This window comes from Elephantulus edwardii, unplaced genomic scaffold (assembly GCF_000299155.1).
Source record: "Elephantulus edwardii isolate Elephantulus edwardi_28Jun2011 unplaced genomic scaffold, EleEdw1.0 scaffold00137, whole genome shotgun sequence".
Classification (NCBI taxonomy): domain Eukaryota; kingdom Metazoa; phylum Chordata; class Mammalia; order Macroscelidea; family Macroscelididae; genus Elephantulus; species Elephantulus edwardii.
In genome coordinates this window covers 2,072,654-2,094,672 of record NW_006399887.1, presented here as the reverse complement: position 1 = coordinate 2,094,672, position 22,019 = coordinate 2,072,654, and the positions used below count along the sequence as shown (strand labels likewise).

General features: G+C 40.2%; 1 protein-coding gene across 1 annotated transcript in view; it reads left to right on the top strand.

The window, feature by feature from the left end:
* CWH43 (cell wall biogenesis 43 C-terminal homolog (S. cerevisiae)) overlaps positions 1–22,019 on the top strand; it is a 116,793-nt gene that overhangs the window by 58,137 nt on the left and 36,637 nt on the right. Inside the window, exons 10-12 of the mRNA XM_006894177.1 lie at positions 3,082–3,187; positions 4,637–4,772; positions 16,348–16,497. Of these exons, the coding sequence (XP_006894239.1) occupies positions 3,082–3,187; positions 4,637–4,772; positions 16,348–16,497 (392 nt within the window). The remainder of the gene's footprint in view (positions 1–3,081; positions 3,188–4,636; positions 4,773–16,347; positions 16,498–22,019) is intronic.

Here is a 22,019-nt window from a genome sequence, read left to right as displayed (position 1 = left end):
CAAGCAAGGTTGTGTCATCTGCATAATGCAAGTTGTTGAGTCTTTCTCCAATCCTAATTGACATATTTCAACAAAAAGACACTGTCTTGGATGTGCTCACCAAGTTGTGCCAGGAAATCTGGAGGAAAACCACCTGGCCAACTGACTGGAAGAGATCTTTATTTGTTCCCATTCCAAAGAAAGGTGACCTGACAGGGTATGGAAATTTTCAAACAATATCATTAATATCACATGCAAGCAAGATTCTGCTGAAGATTACCAAAAAATAACTGGAACAGCACATCAACCGAGAACTACCTGAAGTTCAGGCTGGGTTTAGAAAAGGGCATGGCACTAGGGATATTATAGCTATTGTTAGATGGATCTTGGTTGAAAGCAGGGAGTTCCAGAGAAATGGCTATCTGTGTTTCATTGACTATGCAAAGGCATTTGACTGTGTGGATCACAACAAATTGTGACTGACTCTGAGAAGAATGGGAATCCCAGAACACTTGATTGTCCTTCTACAAAACCTATACGTGGACCAGGAGGCAGTTGTCAGAACGGAGCAAGGAAACACTGCATGGTTCAAAATTGGGAAGGGTGTACACCAAGGATGTGTCCTATCCCCATACCTATTCAATCTATTTGCAAAACAAATTATCTGGGAGGCTGGGGTCTATGAGGAGAAATGTGGCAGCAGGTTTGACTTTACACACTATGTCACCAAACTATAGCAGGATAGAAAAAGCAGAAATCGGTAGAATAAGTAAATGAAATTTTCCACTTTTGGTTGCCTGCTATGAAGGTAATCAGATTATTGAGTAGGGAATAACTATACTAAAGAAGACTATTCTGAGTAGATGACATTTTATTTGAGAATGAAAAGATGATGAAAAAGCTATCTCTGCAGAAATAAAGGATTCATAGAGAGGAATATGTGCAAAAATGAGGTAGGAGCAATTGCAGCACATCACAGAAACATCAGGGTGACTAACATGACTGAAGCTTCGTAAGCAAGGAGAGTGGGAAAGGGTGAAGCTTGAGAGGTTGGTGTGGGGGACACGAGTAGAAGTTAACACTTAGATTATGACTTTTTTTCAGTCAGTGTGGTCAAAATAGCATTAGAGAGAAGTAGATGACTTAAAATATATTTTGAAGGTATAACTGATAGGACTTGCTGCTGGAGTAGATACTGACAGATGAGAAGGGCAGATTTCTCATTATACCAAACTTCTAGATTTAGCTTGAGGAACGGGATATAGGGTGTTGATGTTATATGCTGTTGCCTCACTTGTGACTTATAGCAACCCTATTTATAATAACTCTGAAACCTGCCCCAACCTGAGCCAATCTCATTGTCTCTTGACAGACCAAACCCACTTCTCCAGTCACTGAGTCAATCCATCTCATCCTAGTCTTCCTCTACTCTGCTGTCCCTCTACTCTTCCAAGCATGATGTTCTTCTCCAAGAACTGGTCCCTCCTAGCTGTGTGCCCAAAGTATGTGAGACAGAGTTTCACAATATTTGCCTCCAGAGAGCAGCCTGGCTTCACCCTCTCCAGGACAGACCTATTTGCTCTCCTGACAGTCCATAGTATGTATGTTCAATATTCTTCTTCAGCACCACAACTCAAATGCATTGATTCTTCTTCTATCATACTTAGTCATTGCCCAGCTCTCTGACACATATTAAGTAAGTACCAAGGTCTTGGCCTGTATCGGGCGCAACTCACTCTCCACATTAAATTGCTTACTTTTCAGTATTCCAGCGAGGTCCCGACAGCAGACTTTCCCAATGCAATTCATCTTTTGATTTCCTGACTGCTGATTCCAAGAGTGTGGAACCAATCAAACTGAAGTTGTTGACAATTTTAATTTCTTCTCCATCTACCATAGTGCTGCAGTTTGACACAGTGGTGAGAATCTTTGTTTTCTTGATGTTGAGCTTCAATCAGTATTGAAGACTATAGTCCTCAGCCTTCTGCAGCATATGCCTCATGTCCTCCTCAGTTTCAGCAAGCAAGGTTGTGCCCTCTGCATAATGTAGGTTGTTGATGAGTCTTCCTCCAATTCTGATACCACATTCCTCCTCCTAAAGTCCAGCTTCCCAAATGATCTGCTCTGTGTGTATGTTGAAAATGTATGGAGATAGAATGCATCCTTGATATACACCTTTCCTGATCCTGAATCATGTAGTGTTTGCCTGCTCTGCTCTGACTCCTACTTCATGGTCCAGGTATAGGTTTTGCATGAACATAATTAAGTGTTCTGGGATTCCCATTCTTCTCAAGGTTAGCCACTATTTGTTGTGATCCACACTGTCAAATGCCTTTGTATAGTCAATAAAACACAGATAGACATTCATCTGGTTCTCTCTGCTTTTGGCCAAGATTCAACTAACTTTGGATGTGCTGTTCCTTGTGCCACAGCCTCTTCTAAAGCCAGCCTTTAAAAAAATGATGTATTTCCGTAGGCAATCTGCTGCAAAAGACTTCTTTAAAGTGTTACAAAGAAAAGTAGTCACTTTGAAGACTAAGGTATGCCTGACCCAAGCTGTGGTATTTTCAGTCACTTCATCTGCTTGTGAAAGCTGGACAGTGAATAAGGATGAACCATCCACTTGAGTGATAGTCTTGAAGAACATGGAATATACCATGGACTACTTGAAGGACAAACAAATTTGTCTTTGTATAAGTTCTCCTTACAAATGAGAATGACAGGACTACATCATAACTACTTTAAATGTGTTACCTTAAAGGACCAGTCTCTGAAGAAGGACATCATACAAGATAAAGTAGAGCAGGAGCAAAAAGAGAAACAGCCTTAATGAGATGGATTGACACAGTCATTACCAAAATGGGCTAAACATAGCAGTGACATTGAGGATGGCACAAGACTGGAAAATGTTTTATTTTGTTCTGCTTAGGGTAGCCCGGAGTCAGGTTTGACTAGACAACACGTAAGAATAAAAGTTTGGGGTGTTTCTTCACTGAAGCTTGAGATACAGGGAATTTTGGCTTAGTGAGGTGGAGAAAACTGGGTCACCCAAACTGGTATTGTTCACAGTCACCATAAATTACCATTGAAACAATTCTTCAGGCACCAGCAAAAGAGGTCTCTGTCGCCATCTGGCCTTTCAGGTTTGGATATGACAATGATGGATGGTCTAATCTAGAAAGATCCGCTCAACTGCTCAATCACACAGGTAAGTCTTACTGAAATTAGTTCTAGTTTTTTAGAAACTCCCATTATTACTTTCCTTTTTATTAAATTCATAAGTCACAGGAGAGTTTGCTGAGTCGTATACTGACCTCTTCAAAAGGGTTTCCTTTTTGTAAAGGCAGCTACAGGAAGATAAAGCTTCTATAACCACATCTGTCTATGTTTGAGAGCAATTTAGTGGATTCTGCACACAGTCTCATACTGAGGGTCTGCAGGGAATTCAGCCCACGATGTTATTAGAGCTGCCCCTGCTGGTGGCTCCTGTCACTTGAGAACTTTCCATTAGGGACCCAGAAAAGTACTGGATTAAATTAAAGGGCAAAATGGATCAGAATGATGCTCATTTGTGAAGCAATTTTCTTTCAAGAGTTTGAGGGCCAGTTTGTTTTGATTCTGTACCCTGAGTCTCTCACCTTTTTATGATGTACTGTTTAAACTATGTGGGAGTTGGATTTTGAGACTGGTAACATGGAGTGTGGAGCAAAATAAAGGGCTAGAAGGTTCTGCAAATTTCTTGCTGACAAGTGTGTTTCTAGTGACATTTCTGGCTCCATATGGTTACTCTGTTAGTGCAAAACTTCTTTTGACCGTTAGTTTTTATTTGGATTATAGACTTCTGAGGTATATCTAGCAAAGCTCTGAAAAACAAATCAACTTTTTAAAATTATTCACATGATGCTTTATTTTTTAATTGTGTTTTATACATTCACTTTATATAATCACTTATATATCTTATTTTTATTCATGCACACTTTGTTTTATGCCATCATTTCTATACATTGTGTTTTACAGAATAACTATTGCTCTATGACTCTTATCACCCCATCTCATCAAGTCTCCATTGCACCTTACCTGTTTTTTCACACACACTCCCCATCTGCCCACTAGTCCCTCTCTTCTTACTGCTATGCCAGTAATAGCTACCTGGGTGACTTAGGTGGTTTAAATGCTCAACTACTGGCCGAAGATTGGTAGTTGGACCCACATCCAGGTAGCTGAGAATCCAGGACTAATGATCTGCTTATGGAATAGCACAGCTCTGGAAACCTTTGGAGCCATTGTCCCCTGCCCATATAATTTGTCATGAGTTGGGATTGACTCAGTGACAAATAACTACCACATGCCCTAAAATAAAATGCTATATGCATGACTGTATTGTTTCTGAATATAAATTGTATATTTGAGAAATGTTAGGATAATTGAAAGTTTTTAGGGAAAAGTATTATGATTATTTGAAACTTTAGGGTGTTAATGTTTTTTGTCTTTTCTTGTCCTTCTTTGGGGTATTTTAAGTGTGCCCTACACAAGGGGAAAATTGCTTTGTTGTTCACATTTGGTTTTGATTTATGAGTAGAAGAAAGTGGTTAAGTGTCAAGAATAACTGATTTTGCATTATATGTTCAATCACTCTGCACATTCTTCCCCGGCACAGGTGCAGACTTCATAACGATTTTGGAGAGCGATGCTTCTAAGCCCTTCATAGGGAACAATGACTTAACCATGTGGCTAGGGGAGAAGTTGGGTTTCTATACTGACTTTGGTCCCAGCACGAGGGATCACACTTGGGGGTGAGTATCCCTTAGGAATTAATCCTAAATACAGCCCTGGAAGGCTGGTAGCACAGTTGTGGAGGGGAAAGTTGAGATTGCCATGACCTTCTTCAATGGATGTGCCCCAGAGATGCTTCTTGGGAAATTGCGGGTCTGATAGTGCAGCGTCCCTCTGCACTGGAGATCCTGAGCACAATTCTTAGCACAATTGGTGTGTCTCATTCGAAACTTCTTCCTCTGAGTCCCAAGAAAGTCAATTAAAACTTAGCTAGAACACTCCTGAGTTAGAGACCAATGCAGTAGTTCTCAGGAATGGTAGTCAGACAGTCACTGGAGAGTTCTGAAAAATTAGATGCTCGGACTATGTGTCAGGTCTAATAAATCAGAGTGTTGAATGGGATGAAAAGTGGAGGCTGAGCCGGAACATTTTTTTCTTTCTTTTTGTTGGTTTGCTTGCAAAGTTCATATACATTGTGTTTCACACTATTCTTCATGCACATTATGTTTTACAAAATTAATCACCACCTGTAAAGGTTCTGTAAAGCTCTCTAGTTAAGAAACCCTGTATGAAGAACAAGGACAGATTTTTACAAGTGACAAACTCTTTCATTTTAGAGGAAAGCAATTTTAAGAATAAGAAGTATAAATACAGCTGCAGACAATTTACTGTATCACATGCTCAGCTTTTGCTGAAGAACATTCTAAGCAGGGTACAGTTGAAGGAGTCTTTTGCTAGCTTTCCCAAAGAGATTCTTATGGTTTGGAGTTCAAGGTGGAATGAAGGTCAAATTACACTTTGCCATTCAGCCGACACCTTGGGAATGGAACTGTGGATTTGAGGCTGATTTACCTTATTAAAAATGAAAGATATTGTAATCCAAAGTATTTTTAAAGTTTCTTTTCAAATGTGCCTTCCAGAAAAATCACCCTGTCAAGTTAGAGGTTTAATTTTTTTTAAAAAAAGAATTAATTTTTAATGAGATGTAACTATAAGAATAAGCTCAAGTAAAGTTTAAGAGCAAGACTCCAGGGATGTTTTGGTGGCAGCTCAAAATATCCCTCCTTTCTTGGGCCAAACCATGATTGTATAGTACGTGGGCCACCCCTGCTGCTTCTTGTGACCTTAATTTTGCATGAGGTTTTCCAGGAAAGTGAGATTTTCTAATTCATTCACATTTCATTTTCTCCATATATAAAGATGTGTTAAAGGAGAAGGTAAACAGCAGGAACATATTTTTTAAATAAGTTCTTTTGTATTCCAGACTCTTTTGTCCTTGTAGAACACACTCGGCTGAGTAGATTACAACTCCCACTCTTAAGAGTTCACTGCATATCAAATAATTACTCAAGAACCTAATTATGAGAGATACAATAGAGACCAAATAAGGATTTTTCTGTTCTTTTTTTCCTTACTTACCTCTAGATGACTTAAATCTCCTACCATCTTCTTATCCACCTTTGCTTAGTTTAATCATTTATATCACTTGTTGTTGTTGTTGATTGCCTTCAAGTCCAGCATGACTCATAGTGACCCTATGAACAAAAGGCCTGAAGCCCCTCTACAACCATGAACATTTATCAAAGCTCATAGTTTCTGGAGGCGTGTTATTTAGGACGTGTATGCTACTCCTGCTTCCAAATATGAACTCCTGAATAGGTTCAGGACTGTGAAATGTCTTACTAAAAGACAATAGGTTCAAGATAGCCTTTTTTTTGGTGCTCTAACCTGATAGGGAGTTGTGCTGCTAAGCCAAAGGCCATGCCTCTCAGGCAGTTTGCATCCACCAGTGATTCTGTGGGATAAAGATGGGCCATCACTTCTGGAATAATTTTCAGCCTGCTAAAATCCACTGGAAGGAGAATTAGCTATGAATTGGTCCTGACTCCACAGCAATGGAATTTTTAGTTAAACCATTAATCTATAAATTTGTTGTGCTGTGGTATCATGTATTTTTCTGTGATGCTTAATACTATACTGCCAGCATTTCAAATACCAAAAAGGTCATCCATGGTGGACAGGTTTCATGGAATTTCTAAGCTAAAGACAGGAAGTTGTACTGGTCATCAACTTCTGAAAAATGGCCATTGAAAACTCAGAATAGTGGTGAAACAGCAGGATGGATAGCGGCTCTTGTGAACATCATCTGATGTCTTCTCCTATCTGAAGATGAAACCCTCAGGTTAGAAAGCACACAAACTCAAAGCAGACTTTAATAGCAGGAATGGAATGAAACTTTCACTCAATGAAGGCCTTTTATTTGATGTGGCATGAGTGAAAAAGAGTCACAGCTGCAAACATCCATTAATAATCAGAATATTAAATGTACAAAGTACAAAGTCTAGTAAGATTGGAAGTTGTCACAATGGAATTGAAATTAAATGTATAACAATCAATATCTTAGGCATTAGTGAGCAGAATTAATCCAATACTGGCCATTTTGCAACAGACAATGATATGGTCAGCATACTATGTTCAGCAGTGACAAACTGAGGCAGAATGTCATCCCATTCGTTATTAAAAAGAACATTTCAAGATCAGCCTTAAGATACAGTAGTGTCGGCTATAAGATAATACCCATACAAATTCAAAAAGGACCTGTGAATATGATACTATTCAAATTCCCCCCCCAATCACTACATCAAAGATTAAGAAATTGACAAAAAAAGTAAAGAATACCAGAAAAATAGAAAGTGCAAATGAAAAACACAAAGTAAGTGCTCAATAAATATTTGTTGTTAATTTAAAAAAAAAAAGGAATTGACAATTTCTACCAACTTCTGCAGTCTGAAATTGATCAAACATACAATCAAGATGCAATAGTAATAGCTGGTGATTGGCATGCAAAAGTTGGAAATAAAGAGTTAATAGTTGGGAAATGTGACTTTGGTGGTAGAAAAGATGCAAGAGGTCTGATAAAGAATTTTGTACAACCAACTACTTACTCATCGCAAACCTCTTAAAAAAAACATAGGAACAGCTGCTATACATGTAAATACCACCAGGGGGAATACACAGGCATCAAATCAACTATATTAGTGGAAAGAGACAGTGGAGAAACTCAGTATCAGTCAGAACAAGAAAAGGGGCTGACTGGGGAACACACCGTCACTTACTTATAAACAAGTTCAAGAAAATGAAAACAAGTCTGTATGAACCAAAATATGACTTCGCATATATCCCATCTGAACATAGAAACCACAGCTAGGATAGATTTGATGCATTGAACATCATCCATGAAGAAAGCAAAAGGTCTGGGAGGGATTGCATAGCAGTGAAAGAGTTTTTCTTTTACTTATCAAGGAGAAAAGTGAATTGGGGGGACAGGGAGAAAAATGCGACAGCAAATAACTGAAAACCCTACATCTCTGTAAACTTTCATGAAAATTAATAATAAAAAAAGAAAGCAAAAGGTCACCAGTAATACAGAAAAAGAAAGAAAAGACTAAATGGATGTCAGAAGACATTCTGAAAGTTGTTCTAGAACAGAGAGAAGCTAAAATGAATATTAGAAATTATGAAGGAAGACAATTGAACAAAATATTTTAAAGGGCTGATTGAGAAGACAAAATATTATAATGAAATATACGAAGACCTGGAGACACAAAACCAAAGGAAAGAACGTGCTCCGCATTCCTCAAGTTGAAGGAAGTGAAGAATAATTGAAGCCTTGAGTTGCAATACTCAATAAAGCATTCTGTGAATGGGCAAAATGTGAATATCACAAGAAGCATCAAAAGAAGATTGAAGGGGAGGAAAAGAAGATTGAAAGAATACACACTCTACCAAAAATATGCCCAGCCATGTTAAACATAGCATATGATCAAGAATCTTTGGTACTGAGAGGAGTCCAACCTTGACTGAAGGAATTGATGAGAGATTCCTACTATTGATAGAATACCAAAAACAAATGTTTCTACAAATAGATACAGCTCTGAATGTGCTTACTTGTTAATGCAAAGAAATTTGAAAGCTAGCTACCAGGCCAATGAATTGGAAGAGATCATATTTGTGCCCATTTTTCCCCTTTACTCTCCCAGAAAGGGAGATTCAACAGAGTGTGGGCATTTCTGAACATTACCGTAACTATCACATGCATGTAAAATCTTGAAGATGACAATTAAGATGCAGCTGGAGATAGTACATTGACAGGGAACTGCCAGAGTTTCAAGCTAGGTTCAGAAGAGTCCCTGGAACAGGGGATATCATCGTTTATATCAGATGCATGTTGGCTGAAAGCAGAGAATACAAAAAAGATATTTCCTTGTGTTTTATTGGCTAAGTGAAGAAACCCAACTCTGTAGAACATGGTAAATTACAGGTAAAATTGAGAAGACTGGGACTTCAAGAAGCTTTAATTGTGTAAATGCAGAATCTGTACTTAGACCCAGAAGTAGTTGTTCAAATAGAACAAGGTGTTTGTTGTTGTTGTTGTTGTTGTTATTACGTGCTGCCAAGTTGACTATAACTGACTCACAGAGACCCTATGAGCATTGGCTCTGAACCTTGCCTTATCCTAAGCAAACCTCATCACCTCTGACACATATGACCCAATTTCCACAGTCACTCTGTCAATTCATCTCATCCAAGGTCTTCTTCCCCCAACATTCTACCTTTCAAAGCATGATGTCTTTCTCCAAGAACCAGTCTCTCCTAGCAAGCATAATGGAGCTTCAAAATTCTAGCCTCCAAGGAGCAAACTGGTTTCACCCTCTCCTGGACAGACCTGTTTCTTCTCTTGGCAGTTCATTGTATGTTCAATACTCCTTTCCAGCACCACAACTTAAAAGCATCATTTCTTCAGAAGCACTTTAGTCTCTAGACTGACGTTGTGGCTTGTTAGTGTTCTGGAGAGATCTTTGACAGCACATTTCCCCACTTTTATTTCCTCGCTGCTAGTGCCAAGAAAATTGTGAATCCAAGCAAGATTAAATCATTAGCAACCTTAATCTTTTCTCCTTTTGAATCCATTTGGAAAGGATCTTTGATGTCTTTATATTAAAATGTAATTCATCTTGAAGGATGCAGTCTTTGACCTTCTGGAGCAAACACTTCAAGTCCTCCTCAATTTCAGTGAGCAAAATTGTATTATCTGCATAATATAGATTGTTGATGAGTCTTCCTCCATTCCTGATGCCAAATTCTTCTTCGTAAAGTGCAGCCTCCCACATGATCTCCCAAATATTTTATAAATAGATTGAAAAAGTGTAGAGAAAACATACATCCCTGATGCACTCCTTTCTTGATTTTGAACCCTGCAGTGCCCTCTTGCTCTGTTTGGACAATTGCTTCTTGGTCTAGATGTAGGTTTCACATGAAAACAAGGTGTTCTGGGATTCCTGTTCTCAATGTTAGCCACAATTTGTTGTGATCTACACAGTCAGATGTGTTTGCATAGTCGATAAAATGTAAATAGACATCCTTTTGATCTCTCTACTTTCACCTGTGATCCATCTGACATCAGCAATGATATCCTTTGTTTAAAATCAGAAAAGATGGACTTCAGAGTGTTTCTTTTCACAATATCTATTCACTTTAAATGCTGAGTAAATAATCTGAGAAGTTGTCCTGTATAAAGTAAAATGCAACCTCTAGATAAGATGTTATTTATTGTGTTTGATTTTGAAAAAATACTATATAACATGGGAGAGGCTAATGTGAATTATGTTGAGTGAACTAACTCAGGCGCATAAGAAAAAATACTGTAAAAAATGTTGTAAAAAAACAGAAGGATAGTTAGTAAAATGTGTGTAGATATACACAAAGAAGAAAGGGGTGAGAGCAGGGGTATTTAAAGGGAGAAGTAGAAATCATGGAATCACTGAGTTTGTTGGGAGTAGAATGGGGGGTGATTAAAAAAATGAATGAAACACAGTAAAAATTTTTTAACAAACAAAAGATATGTTGTTGTGTGACACTGAGTCAGAACTTACCCATAGCTGACCCTCCAGCAGATCTTCATAGGCAGTAAATGGCCTAGGAGAAGATTTCCCATCCTCCTTCCATCAAATCAATGGATTTGAACCATGTGCCTTTGGGATTACAGTGCAGCATCTTGCCACTAATCCTCCAGAGCTCCCCAGATAAGATGAAGACATGAAAAACTTGAATTAGGCAGATGACACACTTTTGCTTTTGGAGAAAGAATGGAACTTGAAGCACTTACCAATGAAGCTTAACAACTATAGCCTTCAATATGGATTACACCTCGACATAAAGAAAATTACAGTCTTCACAACTGGGCCAATAAACAACATGATAAATGGAGAAACGATTGAAGTAGTCAAGGATTTCACTTTAATTGGATTCACAGAAGATGCACTTATAAGCAGTAGTCAAGAGATTATTATTATTATTAATTATATTTCATTTGCACTGGGCAGATCTGATTCCCTGGACCTCTTTAAAGGACTAAAAGAGCAATACGTCAGTTTAAAGACTCGGGTGCACCTGTGCCAAGTCATGGTCTTTTAATTGCTTCATATTAATGTGAAAGTGGAACAGTGAATAAGGAAGACTCAGAATATATGACTTTTAATTTGTGGTGTTATGGAAGTGGATACTTAATATTCTTTAGATTCCCAAAAGTACAAACAAATCTGTTTTGGAAAAAGTGCAGCCAGAGTGCTCCTTAGAAGCAAAGAAGCACAGGTAAAGCTTTGTCTCACATACTCTGGGCATGCTAGCAGGAGGGACCAGTCCCTGGAGAAAGACATCATGTTTGGTAAAGTAGTGGACCAGCAAAAGGAAAGTAGAAAGACCCTCAATTAGTTGATTCACACAGTGACTGCCACATTAGCTTCAGACACTATAGGGGTTGGGAGAATATGGAAGGGTTGCATAGTCTGTTGTCATTCATTAAGGTCCCTGTGAGCTGATGTGACAGAACTGGGCAATATAAAAGGAGGTCAACTTTCCCTCCCTTTTTTAACCTTTCATTGTCTTCTTTTTTCAATATATTTTTATTTTATATTGGTTTGCTTACAAAGTTCATATACATTGTGTTTCACACTATCCTTTATTCAGATTGTGTTTCAAACTATTATTCTTCATTCACATTATGTTTCATATAATCATTTTCATGCATTATATTTGATAAAATTAATCACCATTGAACTATGTCCATCATCTATTCTTGAAAACAATGTATCCAAATTTTGTAAATAAACTAGTGAAAGATAAAAAAATATTTCGAAATATGCTGAAACTAGATAGTGCTGATGGCTACACAACACTATTAATACACTTGAGCCATTGAGTTGTACCCTTTAAAATGGTTTGGATTCTGAAAGGTGGATTTCTTGTTGAGGGTGGCTGTGGACTATTTGGTTGTTTTTCAAGAATAGGTTCTTTCCATTTCCCTCAATGCCCCCCATCACATTGCACAACCCCATGATTACCCTTCCCCTCCCCCTGCACATCCTCACCCCTCTGCTTCCACCCTCTCCCACCCTTCTTGGATGTTATATTCATTCTACAATAATGGTTTTATACAATATTTATCCTTGTGGGACTGAGTTAGTTCACTCAGCACAATGCTCCCCACTCTGTCCCAAGTTAGGTGATAATTAAAAAAAAATAATTTCTTCTGCATGCTGCATAGTATTCCACTGTGTGAATGTACCATAATTTCTCAATCCATTCATCTATGGTTGGACATTTGGGCTGTTTCCATGTTCTTGTGATGGTGAATTATGCTTCTGTGAACACTGTTGTACAAATTTCCATTTGTGCCTCAGTTCTCATTTTCTTAGGGTATGTTTTAAGTTTTTTTTCTTGGCCGGAGGGCCCGAACGGATCACGTGCTGCGCCCTTGGCAATCCACGTTTACCTGAAATGTGGCGGATGATTTATATGGGTTGAGGCTCAATGTCAAGAAGACAAAGATTCTCACCACTGGGCCAATTGGCAGCATCAGGATGGATGGTGAAGAGATTGAGATTGTTCACAGCTTCAGTTTGCTTGGCTCCACAGTCAACACTCTTGGCACCAGTAGCCAGGAAATTAAAAGGCGCATTGCCATGGGAAAGTCTGCTGTTGGGACCTCTCCAAAGTACTGAAGAGCAATGGTGTCTCTTTGGAGACTAAGGTGCGTCTGATACAGGCCATGGTCTTTGCTATCACTTGTTATGCTTCAGAGAGTTGGACAGTGACCAAGGAGGATAGAAGGAGAATTGATGCCTTTGAGCTGTGGTGCTGGAGAAGAGTATTGAGGGTACCATGGACTGCTAGGAAAACAGATTCATCCTGGAAAGGGTCAAACCGGGCTGCTCGGTGGAGGCAAGGATTCTAAGGCTCCGTCTAACATACTTTGGACATGTTGCAAGGAGGGACAGGTCCTTGGAGAGGGACATCATGCTTGGTAGGGTGGAGGGACAGCGCAGAAGGGGAAGGCCCCCTATGAGGTGGATTAATTCAGTGACTGGGGTAATTGGGATGGGTGAGTCGGAGACGGTGCGATTGGCACAGGACAGAGCAGAGTTTAGGGCTGTTGTACATAGGGTCGCTATGAGTCGCAGGCAGCTCTATGGCACACAACAACAACAACAACAACATATTTTGAGTAATAGAATAACTTGGTCATATGGAATTTCTATGTTCAGCTTTTTGAGGAAATGCCAAATGGTTGCACCGTTTTATGATCTCACCAACAACGTGTAAGAGTTCCTTTCTCACCACATCCTCTCCAACATCTATTACTTGCTGCCCTGTTAAACTTTGCCACTGTTCCTGGAGTGAGATAATACCTCATTGTGGTTTTTATTTGCATCTCTCTTATTGCCAGTGATTTGGAGCATTTGTTCATATGTCTGTTTGCCATTCGAATATCTTCCTCTGTCCGTGTCTTTTGCCCATTTTGTAGTTGGCTTATCAGTCTTTTCCTCATGGAGGTCCAGGAGTATTCTGTAAACTTTTGTTATAAGACTCCTGTCGGAGATGGTATTACCAAATGTTTGTTCCCAGTCAGTAGGTTTTCTTTTAATTCTGTTGGAAAAAATTTTTGATGCACACATGGATTTAATCTTCAGAAGGTCCCATTCATCAATTTTATAGCACTCCCTAACCTCAAAACCTACTACACAGTGGTAGTAACCAAAACAGCATGGTGCTGGTACCATGACAGGCACATAGACCAATGGAACAGAACTGAGAACACAGAAATAGACCCAGCTATCTATGGTCAACTGATATTCAACAAGGAAATCAAAGCTGTCAAATGGGAAAATGATAACCTCTTCAACAAATGGTGTTGGCAAAACTGGACTCTACCTGCAGAAAGCTGAAACAGGACCCACATCTCACACCATACACAAAAATCATCTCAAGGTGGATCAGAGACCTGGGAGTAAAGCCCAAAACCATAACGTTCATAAGACACAAACTGGGATCAATCTTAGAAGTGCTAGTCCAAGGTCAGCACATTTGTTAAAACCTATTGTGACTCCCACCCCCTCTGTCACTGACCACTGTGGTGTTGTTGTTATTGTTGTGTGCTATTGAGTCAGAATCAACTCATAGTTGATCCTTCAACAAGTTTTTAGAAGTGGTAAATTACATGGGAGAAGATTGCCCATCCTTCTCCCTCAGAGTAGCTGATTGATTTGAACCCCAAGCCTTTTGGATTAAATTGCAGCTTATTAATACTAGACCGCCAGGCCTCTCTAATTTTCTATCTATAGTGATAGGTCTAGTGTAGATATTTCATATACATGGAATCATATACTATGACAACTTGTATAGCTGGCTTCTTTTCATTAAGGACATTTTTAAAATTCAACTGAGTTGTCCAGTACGTCAGTGCTTCATTCCTTTTTATGGGTGAGTAATATTCCATTGTACCCAGTGATGATGGACATATGAGTTGTTTCCATGTTGCAGCTATGAGGATTAATACTGCTGTGAGCATTTACATGCAAGATTTTGTGTGAAAATATGTTTACAGATTTTTAAAGTACAGACCAAAAGAGTCCTGATGGCATAACACATTGTATGTTGGTCTGCTAACTAAAAGGTCATCAGTTCAAATCCACCAGCTGCTTCTTGAGATAAAGGTGGATAGACTCATCCTTTTCCAGCCTTAGAAACTCTTTGGAGGGTTGCTATGAGTCAGAATCAACTCAGTAGTGGTAGGTTTGCTTTGGTTTAAGTATATTCCTCTGAATAGAATTAATGAAAATGCTGGTGTTTAATGGGCTAGGACTAACTAGGAAAGCAAGATGTTGTTCAGTTTGAGACGTCCCTGAACACTCAAGTGATATTCTCTAGGCAGTTGTATATGAACTGAGGGTTGTTATTGTTGATTGCCTTCAAATAGGACACAACTCATAGCGACCCTATGGACAAAAAGCCTGATACACCTCTACAACTATTGACCTTTATCAAAGTTCATGGAGTTTCTGGAGGCATATTGCTTAGGAAGTGGACGCCACTCCTGCTTCCAAATCTGTCATAGTATGTTATTGTTGTCTTGTGCCATTGAGTCACCTATGATGTATAGTGACCCTATGTTCAGCAGCTCTGTACCCTGCCCTGTCCTGAGCCAGTCTCACTAGTTCTGACACACCAACCCCCATTGTCCTAGTGACCGTATCAATCCATCTCAACCTGGGTTTCCCTCTCCAGCGCTGTCCCGCCACCCTTCCAAGCATGATGTCCTTCTCCAAGGACTGATCTCTCCTGGCCTCGTGCCCAAAGTAAGTGAGGCAGAGCTGAGGGTAGAACTGAGAAAAGTTGGAGATACGAAACCAGGCCTCGCGACTGTGGAAGTGCTTCTGCATGAAGGGACACATGAGGGCACAGGGGATCCTACATGAAGCTGCAGAAGAGAAGCTGCCAAGACTGAGTCCTACTCATCCTTTCAGACATAGTACTTTAGTTTACAATAAGATCAGACATATTTCCTTCTATATTTGTCCAGCAAAATTTAATTTTTAAAATGCTAATTATGATTTTGTAGATTGTTACCTTACTTTTTTCCTGATAAAATTATGTATTCTCACAACGCAAATGAAACGGATTTTTCTCCTAGTAATGTTGCTCATTTGGTGTTTCCATGTTGTTATTGGTTGCTGTTCTGTCAATTCAAACTCAGAAGCGCTCTTTTTGACACCGTGGAACTGTCCTAGGCTTTCCTAGATCAAAGTAGGTTACCAGATTTTTTATCTTCACAGAGTCAGGAAATGGATTCAAACCACAAACCTTTTACATAGCAACCGATCATATAAACATTGTGCCACTGCTGACCCCAGCATATTTTCAGAGGCTGTAAATGGCACAGGAGGAGATTGCCCATCTTTCTCCCTCAGAGCACCTGGTGGATTCGAGCCACTTGCCTTTGGGTTGGCAGCATGCTTCATTAAATGAGACTTGATAGCTGTAGTAGCTAATGTCACAGCAAGGCACACTGAATCACAGAGCTGCAACGAGCCAGCAAGCCAGCTATGCTATGTAATTCTCTGCCACATTATCACTCTTAATTTTCCTCAGTCATATGTGTTTGTGTGGTATGTCATTTCTAAAGCATACTCGTTGTCCTTTCTAAATGCTAAACTAGGACCAACAATGTTGTTCCCGTTTCTTTTTATTCTCATTCAGGATTATGGTTTTGTCAAGATACCCAATTGTGAAGTCGGAGCACCACCTGCTTCCGTCACCAGAGGGCGAGATTGCACCAGCCATAACCCTGACTGTGAACATCACTGGCAAGCTCCTGGATTTTGTTGTGACACACTTTGGGAATTATGAGTGAGTTTCTTAGTCTATGTATTAATACACAAATGCCAAGAAATTTCGCAGTAATTAACACATCACTTTAATTTCCTTGAAGTCATGTTTCTCCTCCCTCCCTACCCCCGTTTTGTGTGTTCCTTGCATTATTACTAAGAACTGCCTCCATCACAGAATATTTCAGGGCTTGATTTTTAAGGAAACTAAAGTGTGTGTGTGTGTGTGTGTGTGTGTGTGTGTGTGTGTGTGTGTGTACTTTAGAGAGGTCCCTAACAGCAGAGTTTCCCATCGCGATAAGCTTTTTGATTTCCTGACTGCTGCTGCCAAGAGTGTTGACTGTGGAGCCGAGCAAACTGAAGCTGTGAACAATCTCAATCTCTTCGCCATCCATCCTGACGCTGCCAATTGGTCCAGTGGTGAGAATCTTTGTCTTCTTGACATTGAGCCTCAGTCCATACTGAAGGCTGCAGTCCTTGACCCTTTGCAGCAAGTGCATGAGGTCCTCCTCAGTTTCAGCAAGCAGGGTTGTGTCATCTGCATAACGCAGATTGTTAATAGATCTTCCACCAATCCTGATGCCACAATTCTCCTCATAGAGCCCAGCCTCTCGGATAATCTGCTCTGCATACATATTGAAAAGGTATGGAGACAGGATGCATCCCTGGCGTACACCCTTACCCTGCTCTGTTCTGACTACTGCCTCCTGGTCCAAGTATAGGTTTCGCATTAGCACAATTAAATGTTCTGGGATTCCCATTCTTCTCAGAGTCAGCCACAGTTTGTTATGATCCACGCAGTCAAATGCCTTTGCATAATCAATGAAACACAGATAGACATTCTTCTGGTATTCTCTGCTTTCAGCCAAGATCCATCTAACATCAGCAACAATATCCCTAGTACCACGACCCCTTCTAAACCCAGCCTGGACTTCCGGCAGTTCTCTGTTGATGTGCTGTTCTAATCGTTTTTGGATGATCTTCAGTAGAATCTTGCTTGCATGTGAAATCAATGACACTGTTCTGTAGTTTCCACACTCAGTTAGGTCACCTTTCTTTGGAATGGGAACAAATATAGATCTCTTCCAGTCAAGAATAGGTGGTACTTACTGTGGAGGTGTAACTTCAGAGAGTGGTGTGGTGAAGCTTTAGGGTTCAGAGTGTGAACTCTGGAGCCAGTTTAGTTTGAATCTGAATTCTGTCAATAGCTGTGTATCTCTCACCATATTTTGTAAGTTCTTTGAGCCTCTGCTTCCTTATGTGTAAACCAAGGACAATGACATTAGCTATCTGATAGGCTCCTAGTGAGAATTAAGTGAGACAGTCTATGAAAAAGGCATGAACACAGTAAGAGTTCAGTTGATACCAATGATTATTATTACTAAGCCCGGTTGGTCTGCTCTAAATCTTAGGTGGAGATCCTGGATAGTGCGCTTAAGGGACTAGCAGCTTACTGAAAGATTAGAAGTTGGAATCTGCCTCGAGGTGCTGCAGAAGAAAGACCTGGTGTGCTCCTTCTGAAAAATTAACCCTTGAAAGTCTTGCGGAGCACAATTCAATTCTGAAACATATGGAGTCATCAAGGGTCAGAGTTAACTAATAGCAACTGTGGATTTGGGTGTTTCTTTAGCTTTTTCTAAAATGACAAAGTATATTTATTGCTGTGGTTAGGTGCCATTTAACATGTAAGTCAGTCAGCTCTAACACAGAGCAGCCCTGTGCACCACAACAGAACAAAGCACTGCCTGACCCTATCCCTTCATGCAGTTGCTATTGTGATTGCACTTAGTGTTCCAGCTATTGTGTTAGTCCCTCATTGAGGACCCGCTGCTGCTGCCCTGATCCTCCACTTTGTTGTTATTGTTACATGTCATCAGGTCAGAACCAACTCAAACCTGACCCTTCAGCAGGGTGTTCAAAGGCTGTAAATCTCACAGGAGGAGATTGCCTATCTTTTTCCTACCAAGCCATAATGGATTTGCACCACTTGCCTCTGGATTAGCAGCTCAGCTCCTTAACCACTAAGCCACCAGTGCTCCCTAGACCAAAGTATAAATATGCTATCTTTTTCCAGGAACTGGACCCTCCTCGTAAAAAAACTACCTTCCTGGTATAGTACAATTTGTTTTGTGCCATTTAGCAAGATCCAACTCATAGCTGACCCTCCAGTGGGTTTTCAGAGAGTAAATCGCTCAGGAGAAGATTTCTTATCTTTCTTCCTGTGGAATGGCTGGGAGATTGAAACTGTGTGCCCTTGGGTTGGCAGCCCAGCTCCCTGCCACTTGTGGTTGTTAGATGCCCTTGATACTGCTAGCAACCTTGTGAACAGTGGATCTGTACAGTCCTGTATCCTGTGGCATTTCTATCTCTAAGCCACTGGAATTCACTCTAATGTATATTGTGGTTGTTTTTGTGTGCCTTCAAGCTGGAAATGAGTTTTGGCCAACCCTCCAGCTAGTTTCCAGAGGCAGTCAATTCTCTGGGAATAGAGTACCCCTCTTTCTCCCATCGAGCAGCTGGTGGATTTGAACTGCATGTCTTTGAGTTATTGCAGCACATCTTCTAACCATTAGGCCCCCAAAGCTCTCATAAAGTACATTAGAAAGTTTAAAGAAGAATCCCACCATCAAACAGGAACTGAATATCTGTGCATCCCAGGCCTAGGGCAGCCTTTCCCCTTAAGAAGCCACTGCGCATGTCATCCTTTGGAAGTACCCTTCATGAACAGTGTGCTGTGTATATTCTTAACAAGCAACAGCAGGAAATCAGTGCCTCGAATAATCAGTGCAGAAGTCATCATTGCATGTTGGTGCTTGCTTTCGTTTTCTCTAATACTAGAGAGAGAAAGTTCTTACTGTGAAGAAATGCTTAAAGAGTTCATTTTCTGGTGATTATAGCATAAATGTAAAATCCCATTAGGTTTGAATCACAAACTGTGCATGCTATTAGCTGATTCAACAAGATGTTTTAAATGATTGCTCAGATACCTTTTTCATAATCAGTAAGATACAACAATAATTCTTAAGAGTTATATGTGTAAATAGTGCATAGAAAATTAATAATAATTTTTGCAAATAACTGAGTCCATAATTTAAAATTATTGTGATAAGAGGATGTGAAGCATTTTTCTGGAGAAATCCAAGAACTGTAGTCTTCAGTATGGATTGGCTCAATAGCAAAAAGACAAAGATTCTCACCACTGGGCCAATATGCAGCAAAATGATAGATAGAGAAGAGATTGGGGTTGCTAACAATTTCAGCTTGCTCAGCTCCACAGTCAACACTCTTGGCATCAGCAGTCAGGAAATCAAAAGACAGATCACACTGGTGAAGTCTGCTGTCAGGGACCTCTCCAAAGTGATAAAGAGTAATGATGTCAGTCTAGGGACTAAGGTGCACCTGATCCAGGCCATCATCTTCGTAATTACTTGCTATGCATTAGAGAGCTGTACAATGACTAAGGATGACAGAAGAATTCATGCCTTTGAGTTGTGATGCTGCAGAAAAGTATTGCATATACCAGGGACCACCAAGAGAACAAATGAATCTGTCTTGAAGAGGGTGAAACCAAGTTTCTTCTTTGAGATTGGGATTTTGAAGCTCCATCTGTACTTTGGGAACATGGCCATGGGGGACCAGTCCTTGGAGGAGGACATCATGCTTGGGAGGGTAGAGAGACAGCACAGGAGAGGAAGACCCTGGGTGAGATGGATTGGCACAGTAACTAGGGTAATGAAGATAAGTGTATCAAAGTCAGTGAGACTGGCTCAGGACAGGGCAGGGTTCAGAGCTGTTTGTATATAGGGTTGCTATGAGTAGTAGGTGACTCAACAGCACATCAACAACAACAGCAAAGAATATAGGAAAACATTTGCCACTTTAACAGGTTTTTAAGTGCACAATTCAGTGACATTAATTAATTCGCCATCACTATTGTCAAGTTCCAAAGCCTTCAGTTTTTTAAATCTATAGTATATACTGGGTCTAGAGAAGAGACCAGAACCTGTAGCCTGGAAGGAAGCCTGCGTTCTCATTTTGGTTTTTTGGCAAGATAAGCTGGACAGGTTCCAGTTCTCTCTTCTTTGAAAATGGGATAAAACGGATCCTTTCCAGCTGACATATTTTAGGGTTGTCAGGCTGGCCAAATACTAGTAGTGAAGAAAACATTAATAATCTTCATTCACTTCCACACATACATTTATAAACCTTTAAGAGTACTCACTCAACTCACAGCCATTCAATTGGTTCTGACTCATGGCTGGCTTTTCCTTAGCTTCCCAAGACTGAGCCACAGCAGGGAGAGATTGCCCATCCTTTTCTCACAGAGCCATCAGTGGATTTGAATCATCAGAGACATGCAGTCTTCAGGTTCCCAGAGATACTCTATGGACCAGAAGCTCATTCAATGGTTGTTGTTACGTGCCTTCAAATCGACTACAACTCTCAGTGATGCTAAGAACAATAACTCTGAACCTTGCCCTATCCTGAGCCAGCCTCACCTTTTCAGACACAGTGGCCTCATTGCCACAGTCGCTGAGTCAATCCTTCTCGTCCAAGGTTTTCCTCTCCTGCCCTCAACCCTTCCAAGTCCCTTGGCAACATGTCCAAGATGTGTGAGACACAACTTCAGAATCCTTGCCTCCGAGGGATAAACTGGATTCATCCACTCCAGGACAGATTATTGTTTTCTTGTTGGTCCAGGGTATGTTCTGTACTCTTCTCTAGCACCACAACTCAAAAGTAATCTATTCTTTTTGTGTCATCATTAGCATTTTCTAACTCACTGATGCATAGCAAGCAATTGAAAAGACTATGGCCTGGATCAGGCTCATATTAGACTCCAAACTGACATGATTCACGGTCAAAAAGACCATTTCAGTGTGATAGATAACATTTATTTCCTGAGAGACTATAAAACCAAAATCACAGATTCTTTTCCTCTAGCAAGCTGCTAAAGTATATTGTCCTTGGAAAAAAGACATCATGCTGAGGGGAATAAAGGCTATCATAGAGAGTCATCAAAAGGAAGGAAGATTCTCAATGAGATGGAGGGTCTAGTGACCATCCATCAATGACTGTAACAGTGTGCTCAAACATGGTACAGATCATGAAGGTCGCTCAGGAGGGGGCAGAGTTCTGCTCTGTTGTTCTTAGGGTCACCATGAGTTGTCATCGACTTGACTCTACCTAACAACGACAGTGGCAAACTATATTTGGATGAAAACATTATCTGTGTTGCAGTGGCTTTGAAGCTTTCTAGCTCTGTATTTGAATCTTAGGTTCTCTGCATCAGATGGAGATCTGTGGGGCAATAGCTGTACCCAGCTGCATATAGAAAGGTCAGCATTTCAAACGCACCAGCAACTCCAAAGGCGAGAGACTACGTCGTCGTCTTCTGTAAAGATTACAGCTGTGGCAGCCCTAGGAGACAGTTTTTCAGGGTTCTGCGGGGTTTCGATGAATTGGAATTAACTGGATGACAGTGAAGGCTGGTTTTGGTTTGAGGTTGGTGTATCAGTTCTTAAGGGACCATGGACATATATT